This window comes from Chlorocebus sabaeus, chromosome 12 (assembly GCF_047675955.1).
Source record: "Chlorocebus sabaeus isolate Y175 chromosome 12, mChlSab1.0.hap1, whole genome shotgun sequence".
In the NCBI taxonomy this organism is placed as follows: Eukaryota; Metazoa; Chordata; class Mammalia; order Primates; family Cercopithecidae; genus Chlorocebus; species Chlorocebus sabaeus.
In genome coordinates, this window is record NC_132915.1 from 109,255,732 (window position 1) to 109,280,346 (window position 24,615).

At 41.1% G+C, this 24,615-nt stretch overlaps 1 protein-coding gene across 1 annotated transcript; it reads right to left on the minus strand.

Annotated features, from left to right (window-relative positions):
* Positions 1-18,806: 18,806 nt before the first annotated feature.
* LOC140713097 (ubiquitin carboxyl-terminal hydrolase 17-like protein 6) lies at positions 18,807-21,381 on the minus strand. The gene has a single exon (XM_073022212.1). The coding sequence runs from the start codon at positions 21,379-21,381 to the stop codon at positions 19,792-19,794; it is 1,590 nt and encodes a 529-aa protein (XP_072878313.1). The 3' UTR covers positions 18,807-19,791.
* Positions 21,382-24,615: the final 3,234 nt, after the last annotated feature.

Below are 24,615 nucleotides of genomic sequence, written 5' to 3' on the forward strand. Positions count from 1 at the left end.
GAATGTATCTGTAATATTTGTTGAAGCATTTCCATAATACACTGCATGTCAGAATTTCCCTTAGAAGAAGGAAGAGCTGGCTTTTTTTTTTTTCTCCCCCTTTTGTTACCCTGGCACAAATGGGCTCCATTTCAGATTTATTTTATTTTATTTTATTTTTCCAAATCCTCAGATACCTTTCCTCCTATGGCTACATTACCACACTCCGAATCAGTCTCAAGTAACTCTAATGTCTGAGTGATAGTTACACAAGGTCCACAATTTTAGAGGCATAATATCCCCTAACTGGAGAGCTCTAAGCAAAGCTTTTACTACCTGTAACCATTTTTTCCGATTCAGCTGCACTTTAGTCTGATACTGAAACCAGTAACAATGTTATTCAACATGGGCAAACAATCGCTTCAAAGTCTTTTTCTTTCACTTCTACTCCCATAGACAGCAACAGTCCTTGAAACAGCCATAAATACTCTGAGGCCAGAGAGATGGAATTCCCATAATGAAAGCTTAAGAAGGTTCCCCTTAACAATATCTGAGCCTTACCTGCTCCTAGGGGGTTCCCCTTCTTGTTCTCCCCTACTCACCCGTGCTGACCCTGCTCGCTGCGCCACTTGTTGGGGGCCGCACCGGGGGTGGTGGAGAATGAAAGAACACACACAAAGACAAAGACACACAGAGAACATGGCGGCCGCGCTCAGAGCCTCCGCCTCACTTTATTTATACTCCATAAACCTCAGGTCAGCAGAAAGAATGCAATGCAAAACAAACTTTCTTTTCCCACATGTAACCTTCTACTCAGTACCTTGTTTCTATATTCTTTCTTATCTACCCGCCTTCTTGGCGCCTACGGGAGTTCATTAAAAGTTCAGTTGGAGATACTGTCCTTGAGCCCTATCTATTCTCAGCATACTGTTTTCAAAGGCCCCTGCAGCTTGCTTTCCTTTTACCTCCTGTTTCTCATGTTTGCCATCATGGAACACATTTCATAGTGAAATTCTTTGACTCTGACTCCAAATTACACAAGGAGGACCCAATTTGTGAACTTTTCATATATTTAGGAGAATCTCCACATTGATTTTTGTATCCTTATGTTCATATTGTCACCAGTATTAAAATTCATACTATTTAGGTCATTGTGTTCACTATCATAATTATTAAATATTTTTCATTTATCATTTATTTTTATTGGTTAATTTTTGTGGCAGCTGTTATATAACAATCACTAGAGTTTCTCTATTCATGAAAGATGTCCACGTTAATGGAGGTAACTAGGAGTGTTACTTTACAGGTATGTAAACACATATAATCTTGGCTGAACTGTGGCTATATTGTCTGGTGTCCCTTTGAAGGTGAAGCCTCTTGTGTTATTCTAAGTGACCTCTGGAGACAGAAACTGTCTCATAATTGCAGGGACGACTTGAGAAGGCATCCTGAGCCTATGCAGAAATGCAGAAGCACTTCCATGATTAAGCAACCTATGTGAAGGCCTGAAAGCCAAAGCAAAGCTGTCCAACAAAAAGTTTTCCTAGTAACACTGGAGGTCCATCAGTCACTCCTCCTGGTCCGGAAATGCCAGAAATGTCCTCCATGGTTCTTGTGAGGGTCTAGATCTTTTCAAAATCACCTCAGGAGCCACAGAACCACTCCATCCTACCTGAAATTGCAGAATGACTCTTCTTTTGACCAGAGTCTCAAAAATATACTCATTGATAGTTTTGATTCCTGGGAGCCGCCATGCTTGCAAAAGATATGCCAGAGACTAGACATTTTCTGTCTCCTCACTTGTCCGGGGAAGACTGAAGTTTTTCTGAAACACAGAAATGGGAATCTGACCCTCTGAGCAGCCCCAGGATTTTCTAAGTCTTCCAAGCAGAGTGGAAGTTCTGGTAAAGACCCATTGTACCCCCGATGGTCTGGAATCACATAGGATGATGCGTTTAAACAACTCTATGTGGAGATATATTTTCTGAGATATTCCAAGGAGGAGGGACACAACTGGACCAGATGTTAAAAGGGCAGCTGAGCATTAAGTGCCTGTGTAGTGTTTGTAGCTTAATGTCCCATGCAGAAGGGGACTCTGGGCTCTTGTGTTAGAATTCAGTGTAATTCTGGGGTCCTGCTTTTCTTCCAGGAAATCCCACTTCCATCTGGATGTCTGGATGAACTACTGAAAGCCACTGAGTGTCCTGCAGCAGGTGAACTGTGGCCAGAGCCCAAGGATGAAGGGGGCTCCTTCCGTCTGTGACTGTGAAGAGGAAGCCTGAGGTATAGCAGACCCAGGCCCCAGAAGGATGGAAAAAATGAGGTAGGGAGTGAGGGGACCTCAGAGGAAGACTGAGGTCTGCAGAATCCCAGGGTCAAGGAGACAGTGCGGTATCCTGGTGGTGTCCTTGATATTCGAAGAGGGGCGATAATCCATCTCCTGAGTAAAAGCTTCATAGGGGGTGAGGAGGGGAGAAGTAAACAGAGAGGAAGCAGGGAAGGCCAAGACAGCGACCAGCCTTAGAGCAATTTTAACGAGAAATGGACACAGACCCTGGACCCCATCGCCGGGTTGCAGGCCAAGGACTGTCTCTAGGCGATGCATAGCTCCCTTGTGGGGTTAGTGGGAGTAGGCATTGTGACGTCTGCAGGGGTGTGGAAGGCTGGGCGACGGGAGCAGCTTACTGGGCTGGACCAGAAATACTGAACTTCTTTTCCATCAGTGAAATCCATTTCCGGGTCAGAAAAAACTGCAAGTTCTGGAGGGGCAGGGCCTAGGAGGAGGTCAGGGCCTGAGCCTTCCTGGTTTGACCCCCCTACCCCCCGTGTTTCTGGGTCTGTCCTCACTTCCACCCAGCGGATGTTGAGTATCCTTCTTTGAGTCCCCATGAGTGTGTTGTGTGCAGTGGGGCCAGGCTGCTTCATCCACTGCACGTTAAATGTTTCCAATACTTTCTGGCCAAAGTTTAGAGTTTCCAGACCACTGACTTTGAATGTTGACCTGGTTCCTTTTGAACAGAGTAAAATCTGTTGAAGTTTAAGGTCACCTCTTTTCATGGATGGTGAAGAGGCAGGCTGTTCAGGCACAACTGCCCTCAGGTCTGGAGGGCGGTGGAGGTCACTGTGGGTGGTGGGTGAATCCGGAACCTCTGTGGCTCTAGAATTTCAAATATTTCATTTTTTCTTTTGTAGTTTTTGTTTGTTGCTTGCTTTTTTTTTACAATGGGAACTGGAATGTAAGATGCAAAACTAGCCTGTGGGGGACATGGATTTTCACAACAGTAACCACAGAGTGTAGTTTCCATTTCTATTCCCTGTTCATGTGGGAGGCAGAGAAGGAAATCAGGTGCTCAGTTCTAGGGACATCACAGGACTAGGACATGTACAGTGAGGGTGGAAGGCAGAGGCATTGCTTTAGGAGAATAAAATTACTGCATGCACACACATATGTATGTATATGGATGTATGTACACAAATATGCATATTTATAGATTCTCTTCTCCCTCTCTCTATATAATTTTCTTTATTTCACACTTGATATGATTTTTTTTATTATACTTTGTGTTCTAGGAAACATGTGCACAATGTGTAGGTTTGTTACATATGTATACATGTGCCATGTTGGTGTGATGCACCCATTAACTCATCATTTACATTAGGTATACCTCCTAATGCTATACCTTCCGCCTCCCCCCACCCTACATCAGGCCCCAGTGTGTGATGTTCCCCTTACTGTGTCCAAGTGATCTCATTGTTCAGTTACCACCTATGAGTGAGAACATGCGGTGTTTGGTTTTTTGTTCTTGTGATAGTTTGCTGAGAATGATAGTTTCCAGCTACATCCATGTCCCTACAAAGGACTCAAACTCATCCTTTTTTATGGCTGCATAGTATTCCATGGTGTATATGTGGCACATTTTCTTAATCCAGTCTGTCATTATGGACATTTGGGTTGGTTCCAAGTCTGTGCTATTGTGAATAGTGCTGCAGTAAACATACATGAGCATGTGTCTTTATAGCAGCATGATTTATAATCCTTTGGGGATATACCCAGTAATAGAATGTCTGGCTCAAATGGTATTTCAAGTTCTACATCCTTGAGGAATCGCCACACTGTCTTCCACAGTGGTTGAACTAGTTTACAGTCCCACCAACAGTGTAAAAGTGTTCCTATTTCTTCGCATCCTCTCCAGCACCTGTTGTTTCCTGACTTTTTAATGATTGCCATTCTAACTGGTGTGAGGTGGTATCTTATTGTGGTTTTGATTTGCATTTCTCTGATGGCTAGTGATGATGAGCATTTTTTCATATGTCTGTTGGCTGCATAAATGTCTTCTTTTGAGAAGTGTCCGTTCTTATCCTTTGCCCACTTTTTGATGGGGTTGTTTGTTTTTTTCTTGTAAATTTGTTTGAGTTCTTTGTAGGTTCTGGATATTAGCCCTTTGTCAGATGAGTAGATTGCAAAAATTTTCTCCCATTCTGTAGGTTGCCTGTTCACTCTTGTGGTAGTTTCTTTTGCTGTGCAGAAGCTCTTTAGTTTAATTAGATCCCATTTGTCAATTTTGGCTTTTGTTGCCATTGCTTTTGGTGTTGTAGATATGAAGTCCTTGCCCATGCCTATGTCCTGAATGGTATTGTCTAGGTTTTCTTCTAGGGTTTTTATGGTTTTAGGTCTAACATTTAAGTCTCTAATCCCTCTTGAATTAATTTTTGTGTAAGGAGTAAGGAAGGGATCCAGTTTCAGCTTTTTATTTATGGCTAGCCAGTTTTCCCAGCAGCATTTATTAAATAGGGAATCCTTTCCCCATTTCTTATTTTTGTTAGGTTTGTCAAAGATCAGATGGTTGTAGAAGTGTGGTATTATTTCTGAGGGCTCTGTTCTGTTCCATTGGTCTATAGCTCTGTTTTCATAACAGTATCATGCTGTTTTGGTTACTGTAGCCTTGCTGTATAGTTTTAAGTCAGGTAGTGTGATGCCTCCAGCTTGGTTCTTCTGACTTAGGATTGTCTTGACAATGCGGGGTCTTTTTTGGTTCCATATGAACTTTAAAGTAGTTTTTTTTCCAATTCTGTAAAGGAAGTCATTGGTAGCTTAATGGGGATGGCATTGAATCTATAAATTACCTTGGTCAGTATGGCCATTTTCACGATATTGATTCTTCCTGTTCATGAGCATGGAATGTTCTTCCATTTGCTTGTGTCCTCCTTTATTTCATTGAGCAGTGATTTGTAGTTCTCCTTGAAGAGGTCCTTCACATCTGTTGTAAGTTGGATTCCTGCGTATTTTATTCTCTTTGAAGCAATTGTTAATGGGAGTTCATTCATGATTTGGCTGGCTGTTTGTCTGTTATTGGTGTATAAGAATGCTTGTGATTTTTGCACATTAATTTTGTATCCTGAGACTTTGCTAAAGTTGCTTATCAGTTTGAGGAGATTTGGGGCTGAGACGATGGGGTTTTCTTTTTTTTTTTTTTTTAATTTATTTATTATTATTAAACTTCAAGTTGTAGGGTACATGTGCACAACGTACAGGTTTGCTACATATGTATACTTGTGCCATGTTGGTGTGCTGCACCCATCAACTCGTCATTTACATCAGGTATAACTCCCAATGCAATCCCTCCCCCCTCCCCCCTCCCCATGATAGGCCCCGGTGTGTGATGTTCCCCTTCCCGAGTCCAAGTGATCTCATTGTTCAGTTCCCACCTATGAGTGAGAACATGCGGTGTTTGGTTTTCTGTTCTTGTGATAGTTTGCTGAGAATGATGGTTTCCAGCTGCATCCATGTCCCTACAAAGGACACAAACTCATCCTTTTTTATGGCTGCATAGTATTCCATGGTGTATATGTGCCACATTTTCTTAATCCAATCTGTCACTGATGGACATTTGGGTTGATTCCAAGTCTTTGCTATTGTGAATAGTGCTGCAATAAACATACATGTGCATGTGTCCTTATAGCAGCATAATTTATAATCCTTTGGGTATATACCCAGTAATGGGATGACTGGGTCATATGGTACATCTAGTTCTAGATCCTTGAGGAATCGCCATACTGTTTTCCATAATGGTTGAACTAGTTTACAATCCCACCAACAGTGTAAAAGTGTTCCTATTTCTCCACATCCTCTCCAGCACCTGTTGTTTCCTGACTTTTTAATGATCGCCATTCTAACTGGTGTGAGATGGTATCTCATTGTGGTTTTGATTTGCATTTCTCTGATGGCCAGTGATGATGAGCATTGTTTCATGTGTCTGTTGGCTGTATGAATGTCTTCTTTTGAGAAATGTCTGTTTATATCCTTTGCCCACTTTTGGATGGGGTTGTTTGTTTTTTTCTTGTAAATTTGTTTGAGTTCTTTGTAGGTTCTGGATATTAGCCCTTTGTCAGATGAGTAGATTGCAAAAATTTTCTCCCATTCTGCAGGTTGCCTGCTCACTCTGATGGTAGTTTCTTTTGCTGTGCAGAAGCTCTTTAGTTTGATGAGATCCCATTTGCCAATTTTGGCTTTTGCTGCCGTTGCTTTTGGTGTTTTAGACATGAAGTCTTTGCCCATGCCTATGTCCTGAATGGTACTACCTAGGTTTTCTTCTAGGATTTTTATGGTATTAGGTCTAACATTTAAGTCTCTAATCCATCTTGAATTAATTTTCGTATAAGGAGTAAGGAAAGGATCCAGTTTCAGCTTTCTACTTATGGCTAGCCAGTTTTCCCAGCACCATTTATTAAATAGGGAATCCTTTCCCCATTTCTTGTTTCTCTCAGGTTTGTCAAAGATCAGATGGCTGTAGATGTGTGGTATTATTTCTGAGGACTCTGTTCAGACAAGCATGTTATCTGCAAACAGGGACAATTTGACTTCTTCTTTTCCTAATCAAATACCCTTTATTTCTTTCTCTTGCCTGATTGCCATGGCCACAACTTCCAACACTATGTTGAATAGGAGTGGTGAGAGAGGACATCCCTGTCTTGTGCCAGTTTTTAAGGGGAATGCTTCCAGTTTTTGCCCATTCAGTATGATACTGGCTGTGGGTTTGTCATGAATAGCTCTTATTATTTTGAGATACGTTCCATCAATACTGAATTTATTGAGAGTTTTTAGCATGAAGGGTTGTTGAATTTTGTCAAAGGCCTTTTCTGCATCTATTGAGATAATCATGTGGTTTTTGTCTTTGGTTCTGTTTATATATTGGATTACGTTTATTGATTCGAGTATGTTGTACCAGCCTTGCATCCCAGGGATGAAGCCCACTTGATCATGGTGGATAAGCTTTTTGATGTGCTGCTGGATTCGGTTAGCCAGTATTTTATTGAGGATTTTTGTGTCAATGTTCATCAGGAATATTGGTCTAAAATTCTCTTTCTTTGGTGTGTCTCTGCCAGGCTTTGGTATCAGGATGATACTGGCCTCATAAAATGAGTTAGAGAGGATTCCCTCTTTTTCTATTGATCGGAATAGTTTCAGAAGGAATGGTACCAGCTCCTTTTTGTACCTCTGGTAGAATTCAGCTATGAATCTTTCTGGTCCTGGACTTTTTTTGGTTAGTAGGCTATTAATTATTACCTCAATTTCAGAGCCTGCTATTGGTCTCTTCAGGGATTCAACTTCTTCCTGGTTTAGTCTTGGCAGAGTGTATGTGTCCAGGAATGTATCCATTTCTTCTAAGTTTTCTAGTTTATTTGCGTACAGGTTTTTATAGTATTCTCTGATGGTAGTTTGTATTTCTGTGGGGTCGGTGGTGATATCCCTTTATTATTTTTTATTGCATCTATTTGATTCTTCTCTCTTTTCTTCTTTATTAGTCTTGCTAGCAGTCTATCAATTTTGTTGATCTTTTCAAAAAACTAGCTTCTGGATTCATTGATTTTTTGAAGGGTTTTTTGTGTCTCTGTCTCCTTCAGTTCTGCTCTGATCTTAGTTATTTCTTACCTTCTGCTAGCTTTTGAATGTGTTTGCTCTGGCTTCTCTAGTTCTTTCAATTGTGATGTTAGGGTGTCAATTTTAGATCTTTCCTGCTTTCTCTTGTGAGAATTTAGTGCTATAAATTTCCCTCTACACACTGCTTTAAATGTGTCCCAGAGATTCTGGTATGTTGTATCTTTGTTCTCATTGGTTTCAAAGAACATCTTTATTTCTGCCTTCATTTCGTTTTGTAGCCAGTAATCATTCAAGAGCAAGTTGTTCAGTTTCCATGTAGTTGAGTGGTTTTGATTGAGTTTCTTAATCCTGAATTCTTGTTTGATTGCACTGTGGTCTAAGAGACAGTTTGTTATAATTTCTGGTCTTTTACACTTGCTGAAGGGTGCTTTACTTCGAACTATGTGGTCAATTTTGGAATAAGTACAATGTGGTGCTGAGAAGAATGTGTATTCTGTTGATTTGGGGTGGAGAGCTCTGTAGAAGTCTATTAGGTCCGCTTGGTGTAGAGATGAGTTCAATTCCTGGATATCCTTATTTACTTTCTGTCTCGTTGATCTGTCCAATGTTGACAGTGGGGTGTTAAATTCTCCCACTATTATTGTGTGGGAGTCTAACTCTCTTTGTAAGTCTCTAAGGCCTTGTTTTATGAATCTGGATGCTCATGTATTGGGTGCATATATATTTAGGATAGTTAACTCTTCTTGTTGAATTGATCCTTTTATCATTATGTAATGACCTTCTTTGTCTCTTTTGATCTTTGTGGTTTAATGTCTGTATTATCAGAGACTAGGATTGTAACACCTGCCATTTTTTTGTTTTCCATTTGCTTGGTAGATCTTCTTCCATCCCTTTATTTTGAGCCTATGTGTGTCTCTGCACGTGAGATGGGTCTCCTGAATACAGCAAACTGATGGGTCTTGACTCTTTATCCAATTTGCCAGCCTGTGTCTTTTAATTGGAGCATTTAACCCATTTACATTTAAAGTTAATATTGTTATGTGTGAACTTGATCCTGTCATTATGATGTTAGTTGGTTATTTTGCTCGTTAGTTGATGCAGTTTCTTCCTAGCATTGATGGTCTTTACATGTTGGCATGTTTTTGCAATGGCTAGTACTGTTTGTTCCTTTCCATGTTTAGTACTTCCTTCAGGAACCCTTGTAGGGCAGGCCTGGTGGTGACAGAATCTCTCAGCATTTGCTTGTCTGTAAAGGATTTTATTTCTCCTTCACTTATGAAACTTAGTTGACTGGATATGAAATTCTGGTTTGAAAATTCTTTAAGAATGTTGACAATTAGCCCCCACTCTCTTCTAGCTTGTAGAGTTTCTGCCAAGATATCTGCTGTTAGTCTGATGGGCTTCCCTTTCTGGGTAATGTAACCTTTCTCTCTGGCTGCCCTTAACATTTTTTCCTTCTTTTCAACTTTGGTGAATCTGACAATTATGTGTTTTGGAGTTGCTCTTCTTGAGGAGTATCTTTGTGGCATCCTCTGTATTTCCCGAATTTGAATGTTGGCCTGCCTTGCTAGGTTAGGGAAGTTCTCCTGGATGATATGCTGCAGAGTATTTTCCAACTTGGTTCCATTCTCCCCATCACTTTCAGGTACACCAATCAGATGTAGATTTGGTCTTTTCACATAATCCCATATTTCTTGGAGGCTTTGTTTATTTCTTTTTACTCTTTCTTCTCTAAATTTCTCTTCTTGCTTCATTTGATTCATTTGATCTTCAATCTCTGATACTCTTTCTTCCAGTTGATCAAGTTGGTTGCTGAAGCTTGTGCATTTGTCATGTAGTTCTTGTGTCATGGTTTTCATCTCTATCAGGTCGTTTATGGACTTCTCTGCATTGGTTATTCTAGTTACCCATTCGTCAAATCTTTTTTCAAGGTTTTTAGTTTCTTTGTGCTGGGTTTGTAGTTCCTCCTTTAGCTCTGAGAAGTTTGATCAACCTAAGCCTTCCTCTCTCAACTTGTCAAAGTCATTCTCCATCCAGATTTGTTCTGTTGCTGGTGAGGAGCTGCGTTCCTTTGGAGGGGGAGAGGTGCTCTGATTTTTTGAATTTTGAGCTTTTCTGCACTGCTTTTTCCCCCTCTTTGTGGTTTTATCTACCTTTGGTCTTTGATGATGTTGATGTATGGATGAGGTTTTGGTGTGGATGTCCTTTCTGTTTGTTAGTTTTCCTTCTAACAGTCAGGACCCTCAGCTTCAGGTCAGTTGGAGTTTGCTTGAGGTCTACTCCAGGTAGGCTACTCCCAGTTAGGCTCTCCAGTTAGGCTACTCGGGGGTCAGGGACCCACTTGAGCAGGTAGTCTGTCAGTTCTCAGATCCCAACCTCCATGCTGGGAGAATCACTACTCTCTTCGAAGCTGTCAGACAGGGACATTTACATCTGCAGAGGTTTCTGCTGTTTTTTGTTTAGCTATGCCCTGTCCCCAGAGGTGGAGTCTACAGAGGCAGTCAGGCCTCCTTGAGCTGCAGTGGGCTCCACCCAGTTCGAGCTTCCTGGCTGCTTTGTTTACCTACTTAAACCTCAGCAATGGTGGGCACCCCTCCCCCATCCTCACTGCCGCCTTGCAGTTAGATATCAGACTGCTGTGCTAGCAATGACAGAGGCTTTGTGGGCTTGGGACCCTCCGAGCCAGGCATGGGATATAATCTCCTGGTGTGTTGTTTGCTAAGACCCTTGGTATAGCACGGTATTGGGTGGGAGTGACCCAATTTTCCAGTGTTCTGTGTCACAGTTTCCCTTCGCTAGGAAAAGGAATTCCCTTCCCCCTTGCACTTCTTAGGTGAGGCGATGCCTTGCCCTGCTTCGGCTCTCACTCGTTCGGCTGCGCCCACTGTCCTGCACCAACTGTCCAACATGCCCCAGTGAGAGGAGCCCAGTACCTCAATTGGAAATGCAGAAATCACCCATCTTCTGTGTTGCTCACGCTGGCAGCTGGTGGCTGGAGCTGTTCCTATTCAGCCATTGTAGCACCAACCTCACTTGATATGATTTCTAAATTTAAATACCTTTGAGACAAATGCGAATTGTGAAGGGATTTAAAAATGTCAGTGAAAAATGGAATTAAAAATAGAAATATAAATATCAACTTTATTTCTCAATATAATCTCTACTGAGGTCAAGACACTGCATTAAGGGATGATCCCAACCATTCAGTCCATTGCTAAAGAACTGAGGGTCATGGGAATTTAACCATGTCAATGCAATCTTCTACTATTAACTGAAGAAAAATGGGTGCCCTTTACAGTTATTTTAAGATTAGGAAAAATAAGGTCAGAAGAAACCAAATCAGGACTGTAATGTTGATGCCTAATAATTTCCCATGAAAACTCTTTCAAAATTACCGGTGTTTGACGAGAGGAAGGAAAGGAAATGTTGTTGTGGTGCAGAGGGACTCTCTAGTGAATCTTTACAGGGCACTTTTCTGCAAAAGTATTTGCTAATTTTCTCTAAGAACTCTCCTACTAAGCAAATATTATGGTGTTTTGATCCTACAGAACGTCAACAAGCAAAATGCCTTGAGCATCCCCAAAACCTCTATGGTTTTGCTTTTGAGAAGTTTGCTTTTGCTTTGACTGGAGCACTTCTACCTCTTGGTAGCCATTGTTTTAATTGTGCTTTGCCTTCAGGATCCTATTGATAAAGTCAATTTCACTCCCTGTTATAATTCTTCAAAATAATGCTTCAGGATCTTGATTCTGCTTGTTCAAAATAGTCACTAATAGCTCTGCTTTTGTCCATAGCTGATCTAGGCACAAGGGTATTCGGGACTCATCAAATGTAAAGTTTCTCAACTTTCACGTTATAGTCAGTATTGTGTAAGCTGAACCAATTGAGATGTCTGTGGTGTTGGCTATAATATCTCTCGTTAATTGTCAGTTCTCCTCAATTAGGGCATAGAAACAATTTTTTTTCCTCTCAAAAATTGGAATGGATGCCCCTCCTCTGTGGGCTTCATCTTCAACATTGTCTTATCTCTTCTTAGAATCAGGTATCCGTTTGTAAACGACTGATCCTTCAGGTCATTTTTCCCATAGATTTTTCATAAAGAATAATTTATTTCACCGTTTTTTGTACCCCAGCTTCACCATAAATTTGATGTTTGTTCTTATTTCAGGTTTGGCAGAATTCAAGTTCGGCAGAATTCATGTGGCTCTTTTCAGACTGATGTTGAAAATCCTGTTCACATATGTTAAAACAGGTCCGGGCATGGTGGCTCACGCCTGTAATCCCTGCACTTTGGGAGGTTGGGCAACATGGCAAAACCCTGCCTCGACAGAAAATACAAAAATTAGCCTCTACAAAAAATACAAAAATTAACCAGACAAGGTCCCACCTACTTGGAAGGCTGAGGCAGGAGAATCGCTTCAGCCTGGGAAGCAGAGGTTACTTTGAGCCAAGATTGCTCCACTGCACTGGAACCTCGGTGAGAGGAGTGAAACCCTGTCTCAAAAATAAAAAAAAGTTAAAATAAACTAGCATATGTGTGTTTTGATGCCAAAGCTAAAAGTTCATGCATAGTTTTTTCATAATTGTTATTTTGCATGAACTTATTGAAGTCCCCTATTATTTGCCATAATTTTCTCATCTTATTAATTTCTATATACATACAGAATTTCCAATTTGTGTAAACCTTTCTTCCCAGTTACTGAACAATTATTTTAAATTTGAAAAACATGAGCTATTTTAATCTATATATTTTTTTCTACTTCTGAATATTTTAGAGAAAATATGGATAATGAAACTTGTAAAATGGAGATGTTTGGAAGTTTCTGTTACCAATGACAAATTAATTTTTAAATAATTTCAGGAAAATTTAGGTGAATGTCTGTACTTTCATATGAACATTCATAGTAAAACAGATTTTTGAATTTCTACCCTTGATAAACTTTAATGTAAAATATGTGAGTAAATGTGTACTTTTCCGTTCCTCATGAACATTCTCAAGTTTATACTATCTGGATTTTCTCAGGACGAATTACAAGCTGTATATGCTACTGAAGTGTCTCAAAGATTAAGTCCCAAAGAGAGTGCCTTACTGTTTTTCCAATATTAATTTCTAAGTTTTACCAAGTTACAAGTTTTTTTTTTTCATAAAATATAAAATGTTTTGCCTCCAGCAGAAATACATTTTGGAACATAACTTTCCTGTAGGTAAGGGGTATAAAGGAAGCTTGGATTTGTTCTGAGAAAGGGAGAGGGTACTTCTGCCCATTGCCATGCACATCTGATTTTAGAGCTGAATGCCTTTCTGAGCTTGGCTCACTCCTCTCAAACTTGCTGGTAAATGGACACAAATTAAAGAGAAATAATTGTACACCATTTGGGATCAAGGAATCCAGATATCTGAACCATTGTTTATTATTTGCCCCTCCCACCCTCTCACCCTTCCAGATCTCTAGTGTCTATCATTCCACTTCTATGTCCAGGTGTACAATTATTTAAATCACACTTACAAATGAGAACTTCATGTGTTCATTTGTACAGATTCTCTTCCACCTAGCTACCTCTGAGACTGCAAGAACAATCACTCCTCCCCCTCCTCCTTCTCAGCCTACTCAAACAGAAAACCAGGAGCATTATCTATCTATCTATCTATCTATCTATCTACACACACACACACGTACACATATATATACACACACAAATATATATACACACATATGTTTACATATACAGACACTCATAAAGAATTTGCATTTTAAAGAATGGCAGACCCATAGTTGTTCAAAAATCAACTATATAATTCTATATATGATAAATGTCTACTAGAAAGTTCACGTTGAAAATTGCAAACACGACTTAGAAAAAATAAAGTTTTTAAAAATTTTTATTTTATTTCATTTTAAGTTCCAGGATACATGTGCAGGACGTGCAGGTTTGTTACATAGGTAAGTGTGTGCCATGGTGGTTTGCTGTACCTACAACCCGTAACCTAGGTATTCAGCCCCACATGGATTAGCTATTTATTCTGACGCACTCCCTCCTCACTCACCCCCAGACAGGCCCCAGTGTATGTTGTTCCCCTCCCTGTGTCTATGTTTTCTCATTGTTCATCTGCCACTTGTAAGTGAGAACATGTGTATTTGGTTTTCTGTTCCTGCATTAGTTTGCTGAGAATAATAGCTTCCAGCTTCATCCATGTCCTTGCAAAGGACATGATCTCATTCCTTTTTATGGCTGCATAGTATTCCATGGTGTATATGTATCACATTTTCTGTATCCAGTCTGTCACTGATGGGCATTTGGGTTGATTCCATGTCTTTGCTATTGTGAATAGTGTGGCAATGAACATATGCATGCAAGTATCTTTATAATACAAGAATTTGTATTCCTTTGGGTATATATCCAGTAATGGCATTGCTGGGTCAAATGGTATTTCTGATTCTAGGTCTTTGAAAAATCACCACACTGTCTTCCACAGCGTTTGAATTTACATTCGCTCCAACAGTGTAAAAGTGTTCCTGTTTCCCCACAGTCTCACCAGCATCTGTTGTTTCTTGACATTTTACTAATCGCCATTCTGACTGGCATGAGATGGCATCTCACTGTGGTTTTGATTTGTATTTCGCTAATGATCAGTAACTTTGGGCTTTTTTTTCATATGTTTGTTGGCTGCATAAGTGTCTGTTCATATCCTTTGCCCACTTTTAAAAATATTTTTATTTTCGCTTTTTAAGACAGAGTCTTGCTGTGTCACCCAGGGTGGAGTTCAGTGGCACAATCTCGGGTCACTGCAGCCTCTACCCCCCAGATTCAGGTGGTTCTTCTGTCTCAGCCTCCTGAGTAGTTGGGATTACAGGCACCTGCCACCACATCTGGCTAATTTATTGTATTTTGAGTAGAGACTGAGTTTCACCAGGTTGGCCAGGCTGATCTTGAACTCCTGGCCTCAAGTTATCTGCCCACCTCACCTTCCCAAACTTCTGGGATTACAGGCATGAGCTACTGCACCCAGTTTTTGCCCACTTTTATATGGGGTTGGATTTTTATAGTTTTGGGTTTTACATTTAAATCTTTAATCCATTTTCAGTTCATTTTTGTATAAGGTATAAGGAAGGGTCCAGTTTTAGTTTTCTGCATATGTCTAGATAGTTTTTCCAGCACCATTTATTATTAAATAGGTAATCCTTTGCCCATTGTTTGTTTTCATCCAAAATAAAATGGTTGTAGATGTGCAATCTTATTTCTGATATCTCTATTCCATTCCATTGGTCTATGTGTCTGTTTTGTACCACTACCATGCTGTTTGGGTTACTGTAGCCTTGTAATATGTTTGAAGTCAGGTAGCAGGATGCCTCCAGCTTTGTTATTTTTACTTAGGATTGTCCTGGGTATATGGGCTCTTTTTTCATTTCATATGAATTCTGAAGTAGTTTTTTCTAATTTTGTAAAGAATGTCCATGGTAGTTTATGGGAATAGCACTGAATCTATGAATTACTTTGGGAAGTATGACCATTTTCATGATATTGATTCTTCTTACCCATGAGCATGGATTGTTTTTCCATCTGTTTGTGTCCTCTCTTATTTCCTTGAGTAGTGGTTTGTAGTTCTCCTTGAAGAGGTCCTTCACTTGCCTTGTTAGCTGTATTCCTAGGAAGCTATTTTATACTCTTTGTAGCGATTGTAAATGTGAATTCATTTGTGATTTGGCTCTCTTCTTGTCTATTGTTGGTGTATAAGAATGCTTGAGATTTTTGCATACTGATTTTGTATCTTGAGACTTTGCTGAAGTTGCTTGTAGCTTAAGAATCTTTTGGGCTGAGGTGATGAGATTTTATAGATATAGGATCATGTCATCTGCAAGAAAAGAAAGTCCAACTTCCTCTTTTCCTGTTTGAATATGCTTTATTCTTTCTCTTGCCTGATTGCCTTGGCCAGAACTTCCAACACTATATTGAATAGGAGTGGTGAGAGGGCATCCTTGCCTTGTGCCAAATTTCAAATGGAATACTTCCAGCTTTTGCCTGTTCAATATGATAATGACTGTGGGTTTGTCATAAATGGCACTTATTATTTTGCGGCATGCTCCATCAATACCTAGTTTCATGAGAGTTTTTAGCATAAAGGATAGTTGAATTTTATCAAAGACCTTTTCTGAGTCAACTGAAATAATCATGGGTTTTTTGTCTTTAGTTCTGTTTATGTGGTGAATTACATTTATTGATTTGCATATGTTGAACCAGCCTTGCACCCAAGGGATGAGGCCGATTTGATCTTGGTGGATAAGCTTTTTGATGTATTGCTGGATTTGGTTTGCCACTATTATATTGAGAATTTTGCAACAAAGTTTATCAGAAATATTAAGCTAAAGTGTAGTAAATACTTTGAAAATAATAACAGACTGATTAAAAGACTAAATAACATGAATCCTAAGTGTTTTCACAACTGATTTCTAGAGTAAAAGCATTGCCAAACTAAATGAGCTTGGTCAAAAACTGTACAGAGTCTGAGATGTTGTCTCAACTTCCATTACTCATTGTGAGGTGGACCTGCAGTAACTATATTTGATTCAAAATTTCATGTTGATGGAAGCTGAGATGTCCTGCAGTCTCAGAGGGACAGAATTCTGATGTGTCTCCCTTTGCCCTGTCAGGAATAAAGATCTAGACTCTACAGGTTTTGTCAAAATTTACAAGATGTAGGAAATGGGGCAGGATTTAGGCTGTGAGGCAAAGCCTAGAGATATAAAGAAACAGCTTCTGACCCAGGGCTCGTGAAGTCAGGATGGTTTCAGAGGGGATGGTGGAGTGAGCATAGTACAGTCTTTGGAACCATTCCTTCCCCTTATTTGTTCATAGGCCAGATGTGCTCAACCAGGGGGCATCTCAGGTCTGATGAACAGAGTCCTGGAGAGACAAAGGGGCAATCCTGAGGAAGAGGCTCAACAGGGAGGAAGGAGCCACCATTTTCTCTCCTGAGAAAAATCCTTCTCCCTAGGAAACCATAGGATTTTCCTTGGTCCCAGTGAGACTTTTCCTGAGTGAAGAGAGCAGAGAGAGCAAGGGACTGATGTGTTATCTGTTTCCACCTCCTGCAGTGATTCTGAAACCATGGGAGACAGAATTATCTTCAGAATCATGAGCAATCCAGTTGCCATGGTTTCACACAAGACATTGGAAGTTCTTATCTCTAGGGGGTAGGCACCGGTCATTGATACTCTTTAAAGCTCATTCGCTGATTACAAAGTGAGCCAAATTAATAATCTACTGCAAGTTTTACTAAACTCAGTTTACTTGACACACAATTCACACAGACACATTGTTAATACACACATTTTGATGCTTGGACAGGGTTGGACCCAAGATTCTGTACTTCTGTGGAGCCCTGTGTTCTGCCCAGGTGTCACTTACTCTCAGGTAAGTAAACTGATCACCATAACTAACAAGAGATTGATCTGTGATGATTAGAAATGAGAAGATGTGTAGGTTATGTTTTATTGGGATGGATTCTATGAACATGTAAATACAGTTTAAAAACACAGATTTACAATGAAAAGTAAGAAGCAAATATAAAAAGTGAAGGGGCTATTCCCCAAAGTAGTTTCCACTGAAATACCACCAGAGAAAAACAACTCTCAGGACAGGGATACTGCTTCAAAGACACAGATTTCACAGCTGGATGGTTGATCTCGAATTTCCGAAAATTCCATCCTTTACTCATGAAATGCAGTTTATTTAAGAACTTTCTAATTTGACTGTAGTTTCATACTCACACACTTCAGTGTGTTGTGTATTATTCCATTGATGATAAGTATAACTTATTTGAAAATGAATTACATACTGGTGAGAAAATTTTCCCTTTAAATTAAACTTAAACTCACACCATAAAATTAGCAGCATCTGTTTGTCTGTTCCAAGAATTACCTAGGTTCTACCCAGGGCACCTGAGATCAGTTGAAAACAAATGCAAAAAATGTTGGAATAAAAAGTAAGAACACCCTTCCAATGTTACAAATGCATCCCAGTCTCAATTATTCACATTCACGAGAATGATTCACCTATATCCCACTTTAGCAAAATTTCACCTACTCTCGCCTACCAATTGACTAATCAAAACAAACCAAGACAGAATAATAAATTCAAATTCATCCAGTACACTGAGGGGAAAACCTACACCTCAAAATGTAGTCTACAGATATTCACACAGGATGTCATCTACTGTGAAAACACTTGCACAGAGACAGTCCCTTCACATGATCAGAATACTCACAACTCCACAACGACATATTAGATATGGGATCATCTTGAAATGCGGCCATCACTAACCAGTTGTCCCTTTTACATAGACAAAAACCTGAGGACCACATTATGTTATGTAGAAATGACTGTACACCTGTGTGTGTTGGGATCCGGGGAATCCAATAGACATTCCAGCCTCTTGATTGTTTCCATGTTCAGGCTCTTGATTCTATATCCGAGTGAAATGACTTGCCAGTGGGGAACAAGATAAGTCTTTGCAGGAAACGCTCTGGTGGGAGCTAGATACTCAAATCATAAAGCATCGAGTGTTGGAAACATGCACTGAAGTTAGACGAAATACTCAATGCACAGTTTAGACGGTGAAAGACTTTCAGGTAATCATGCAATCACCGACCGGCTGATTGATGACATTCCCCGAATTTGTGATTGCAAGAAGAGACAAATACTCATGACATTCTATTTCCGGTGGTTGGGGACATACGATGGCAACATACTGTCTGCCAGTCATGCTCATCACACTGTACTTTGCACACACGTCACACAGAGACACTGTTAATACGCACATTTGTGTGCTTGAGCGGGGTTGCACCCAGGATCCTGTGGTTGTACGGAGCCCCGAGTTATGCCCTGGACATCTTTACTCTCGGGTTGGTCAACTTGGATCACTGTACCGAACGAGAAACGGGGCCTGAAATCCAATCAGCGAATACACAAAAGGAAGGGGCCATTTCCCACAATCATTTCCACTGCAACACCACCTCGGATGAACAAGTCTCATTGCAGGTCAGGGACTGTGCTTTAGAGATGCACCTTTCGCAGCTGGACGATTGACCCGGAATCTCCCAAATGCCATTTTGATACACACCAAATGAGATTTATTTCAGTGCTTGCTGATTTTATTTTAGTTGAATACACACACGCTCCTGTGTTTGATTTCCTTGATTATCAATACGACTTACTTCCAAATGACTCACATACCAGTGGGATGATTTTCTGCTTCAATTCATTGGAAATGGACAGCATTCAATAGGCAAGTGTGTCTGTCTGTCTGTTTCCAGCATTCTGTGGGTTCCACCAAGGGCACAAGTCCTAGGGCGCCTGAGGTCCATTCAGCAAGCAATGTGAAAACGGCGAGGCAGGTTCAAAAGAAAAACACCCTTCCTCTCTTCAAATGCGTCCCAGTTTCCAATACTCAAGGTAGCGAGAAGGATCCACAGAAGTCCCACGTTCGCAAAATTTCAACTTCTGGTGCTCACCAACAACTGACAAATGAAACACACCCCAAGAGAAAATAGTCAACCCCGTCCCCTGCAATAACTTCACGTGAAACCCTACACCACAATATGTCCTATTCAGAAGTTCACACTGAATGTCATCTACCGTGAACACAAACACACAGACAATCCCCCCACAGGTTCAGAAGACTCACGACGGCAAAACTCGATGTTTCCCATGTCTGGGCTCATCCTGAAACGCAGCCGTCACTATCCAGTTGTCCCTCTTGTGTAGACAGAAACCTGGGCTCCTCATTACTTTATGTCGGATTGACTGCGTATGTGATGGTGTGTGTGTGTGCGTGCGTGAACCCCCTCGTGGGTGTGTGTGTGTACGTGTATGTGTGTGTGTGTCAGTTTGTGTGCACATGCACTCCTGCGTTTGGGTGGAGACTTTTCCTGAGATCACTGGCACACAAACAGAGCCCTCTTGCTGTGTTTGTTCCTCCCTTTGGATCTCCTGGTCCTCCCTTGCAGAGAAGTGAGTGTGTCAGTGTTCATGGACTCCTGAGGTGTCAGGTTCCTTGAAGAGAGGTTCAGCAGGGAGCTTTGCTGTTCAGGATGATGGTTGTTCATCCCACTCTTGTATTTTGATGGATGAATCACAAGCACGTTGGGAGGCAGGGTACATTTGACTTTTCTGACGTTGAAGTCAGGCTTGGTTTTGTTTTGCTCTTGGAGGAACTTCCAGTGGTCTAAGGTGCCTTCCTGAGTGACTCTTTCCACCAAGTGCTCCTCCAAGTCGGGTACCTGGAGGCAGGGTTCTCTCTGGAGCTCTCCTTGCGTTGCTCGCCTGTCTTTGTGTTCAGCGCCAAGGGCTCCTGGTTCCCTGCCTATTGACACACTCTCACTGCATCTTTCCAGTTCACTCTTCTGGATGTAAAAGAGGACATAGGCCTGTTGACTCAGGACAGAAGCGATGCTACAGGCAGTGACCTCGGCGTCATCCATTTTATACCACTGGCCTCCTGGAGCTTTGACATAAGAGAGGTAATGTCCGTTGTGACAACTCCACCCAGCGTGGACCAGCACAGCATAGAGGACATAGAGTAGAGGTCCTGTGTTCTGCTGAGACATGTATGGCTGCATGTCAAGGCACTCAGGGTATTGCACATTCTTGGCAAGTTTGTTGCCTGTGACATCGGAGAATCTCTTCAATACAAGGATGAGGACCTTGGCAGAAGTGTGTAGAGTGAACGTCTTGGAGGCAGGCGCCTTCTGGAGACAAAGACCACAATGATAGGCATTCTCTCCATTGAGTTCTTCAGGCTTCACCACCTGTTCCAAAGCTTGCTTCACACTCTGAGCTGCCTGGATATCCAGGGCGATGTCCAGGTAAGGGTCAAAGGTGTCCGAAACGCCCTGGCAGTGGAGACACTTGATTTGAGATCTCCAGCGGCCTCCAAATATCTGGTGGATGAGGGTGGTGTCCTCAGAGTCATGATCTACCTGCTTGTGCCCGGGAAGACATGCCTTTTTCATGGCATCCACAATAAACATCAGAAACTCATGGGCATCTTCCTCCTTGCCTCGATGGAAGCCAGCAGCCAATGCCTGTGAGGGCTGGATGACGTGGCCAGGACAGTGGAGGGCCCGTGTAATGTGAGCTTCCATCGTACACAGCATGCAGCACTTGTGACGCTGACAAAGTTGAGAGTGCTCCTGGGACAGCATGTAGTTGGCAAGGGGTGGTGTGTATGTCAGGCACTGCAGGGAAGCATTCAAGTAGCAAGTATTTCCCATATTCTGGAGCCCAGCCCCCACCGCAGCAGGTCTCCTGTTACTGCGAGGAAGCTTCTTTCTGGGGGCAGGCTGTCTTGTCACAGGAGCCAAATCATCACAGAGGTTGACTTGGGTCTCAGATGACAGTGGTGACTTCTCAGGTAGAGAAGTCCGCTGAATTTCAGCAAAAGCTGCATCTGGCCGAGAAGATATGAGTTTTGAAAAGTGGTTGAACTGCCACTCACCTCCCAAGTGGAGTGAATCGGCCTCCATGTCGCCAGGAGCAAGGATCACAAGCTTTTTCTGCCGGGACCACACGTTGCAGAAAGACGCTATCTCTTCCGAGAGAGTCTTCAAATGACGCGCCATCTGGCTGCATCAGCCCTTATATAACTCACCCCCGCCTACCGCGAACACCCCACCCACCCATCAGGTACGCGGTCCACCAATCCAATATCAGCACTCAGTTAAAGAATGAGTCATAGGGTGTGTCCCCTTGTATTCCCCAGGGAGTTCACTTAAAACTCCTGGGGAATGCGTTAGTTTACTTAAAACAGTGGTAGGGAATAATTCTGTCCTTACAAAACAATGTGTGTGTTTGTGTGTATGTGTTTGCTTGCGTGAACTTGTGGGCATGCGGAATCATGCCCATGTGAGTGTTTCTTTGTTTTTGTTTATATGTCTGGGTGTGTGTGTGTTTGAGCTGCGATGTGCTTCTAACTATGTGCTTTTGGCAGATACGATCATCCTTTCAGGCATTGAAGGACAGGAAGTCAGACCTGTACTTTCTGACTTGAGAATCATCAATGAAGTACAGTTAATAACACAGCGTATTTGTTTCCTTAATATCAAAGAAGAAATCCGTACAGTCTAATAAGTATTCTAGCGATAACCTTTCCATGTTCAGCCTATTGATTCTGTGTTCGAGTGAAATGACTTACCAGTGGGGACCAAGACATGTCTTTGCAGGAAATGCTCTTGTGGAAGCTATATACCGAAATCATAAAGCATCAAGTGTTGGAAACATGCACTGAACTTAGACGAAATACTCAGTGTCCAAATTAGACTGTGAAAGACTTTCAGGAAATCATGCAATCACCGACATACCAATTAATGACATTCCCCGTATTTATGATTGCAAGTAAAGAGAAATACTCATGACATTCTATTTCCAGTGATTGAGGTCATATGACCGCAATTTAAGAAATCATGAAATCAGAAAACTTGACTAATCACAATTTAATCCAACTAAAACCTTTGGTTCATTTAAGAAAGGATGAATATAAAAACAACATATCACACAGCATGGGAGATAATATTTTAATACGTATGTGATAATGGATCAACATTTGAGAGAGATGAAATAAATAGTTGTAAATTTGAGAATAGCATATAACCAGAATTAAACACTGTAAATGCCTGGGTGATGGGAGTGAGTCCCTGTCTCAGGAGGAAACATAGAGATTTAAAAGCAGGGCGTCTAAAAGAGATTTGGATACCATTGTTAAAACTGGTGGTTGTTTTAGTAAGAAAGGGAAAAATAAACCATTTGTCTTAGGGATTGTTGCATGTATTTGTCATCGTCTGAGATGTTGCTTCCAATTCCAGTTACGCATTGTGTGGTGGACTTGCAGTTACCACATTTGGTGGAAAATGTCATGCTGATGAAGGTAGACTTGTTTCCCAAACTAAGAGGGACAGAATTTGGGTGTTTCTTTGGGACTTTTGGCTTACTAGGAATAAAGATCCTGGCTCTAGGGATTTTCTTAAAATTTTTCAGATAATGAGAAAGAGAATAGAATTTAGGCCAGGCGCCAAGGCCTCGAGGTGTACAGAAGCATCCCCGGTCTCAGGGCCCATGAAATCAGGATGATTTTAGGGAGGATGGTGGAATGAGGAGAGTGTGACCTTTGGCCTCCTTTCTTTCCCTTTTCTTTTCATGGGTCAGGTGTGCTCTATCAGAAGGCTTCCCCTTTCTGTTGGACAGAGTCCTGGAAGAAGAAATGAGCGCTGCTGAGAAAGATGCTCCACAAGGAGGAAGGAGTCACTATTTTCAGGAGCATGATCCCCAGAAGCATGAGAAATCCAGATGCCGTGGCTTTACACAGGATGCTGGAGTTTCTTTCCTCTGGATCCGGGAACTTGGCATCAGTGTTCTGTAATGCCCATAACTGAATTTGAGGTGAGTCCACTTGATAACCTGTCTGCGTGTCATGCTCATTACACTGCAATTCACACACACGTCACACCGAAACCCTCTGAATGAGCATATTTATGTGCTTGAACAGTGTTGCACTCAAGATTCTGTGATTCTACAGAGTCCTGAGTTCTGTCCTGGACATCTCTACTCTTGGGTAGGTCAACTTTGATCACTATACCTAATGATAAATGTACCATTAAATCTAATCAGCAAATACACTAAAGGAAGGGGCCATTCTCCATAATTGTTTCACTCTGGTAGGTCAACTTTAATAACTGTACTTAAGAAGAAAGGGATCTGTGATGATTCCACATCAAAGAACCTGTTGATTTTTTGTCATTTGAATGAATTATGTTAACATTTAAATAGAGTTTAAAACCCCAGATTTCCCATGAAATCTAATCAGCCATGAAATCTAATCAGCAGATACACAAAAGGAAGGGGCCATTCTCCAAAATCGTTTCCACTGAAACACCACCACCAATAAACAAGTCTCATTGCAGGAAAGGGATCCTGCTTCCAAGATCCAGTTTCCACAGTTGGATGATTGACCCAGAATCTCCCCTAATGCCATTTTTTTACACCCCAAGTGAGATTGATTTCTGGGTTTTCTAATTTTATTTCAGCTGAATATACACACTCTTGTGTTTCAATTTCTTTCAAACACCTTTTAATAATGAAGTATCTTGCTGCTTCGTCCCTTATATAACTAATGCCCACCCACCGGTTCCACTACATTTACCCATCAATTACCCAATTTACCAATGAAATGTCAGCAGTCAATTAAGTTTTGTGTCTTAGGTTGTATCCTTTTGCATTCCTCAGGGAATTTAATGGACACAGCTTAAATTGTGATTATAGAACAGTTGAATCAGATTTACTAATCAGTGTTATGGGCAAATATGATAGGAGTGGAACTGAGTTAGGACAGTGGCTACACATTTGCCTTATTTCATGTAAAACAATGCCAGTTAACAATTGTGTACATATTAAACAGTTTGTGTCTGTGTGTGTATTTGTATCTTTGTGTCTGGATGTGAGTGTGTGTGTGTGTGTTGAGAAGTACTTCCAAGCATGTGCATCTGGAAGATCATTCTTTCTGAGATTGAACGACAAGAAGTTGGAACTACACTTTCTGATTTGAGAATGTGCAGTGATGTTATGTAATTAGCACAGCATATTGTGTCTTAATTAAAATGGAGAGATCAATGGAGTCAAATAGACATTCCAGAGATAACCTTCCCATTTTTGACCAATTGATTCTATATCATGTTGCAATGATCTGGCTGTGGGGACAAGACAAGTCT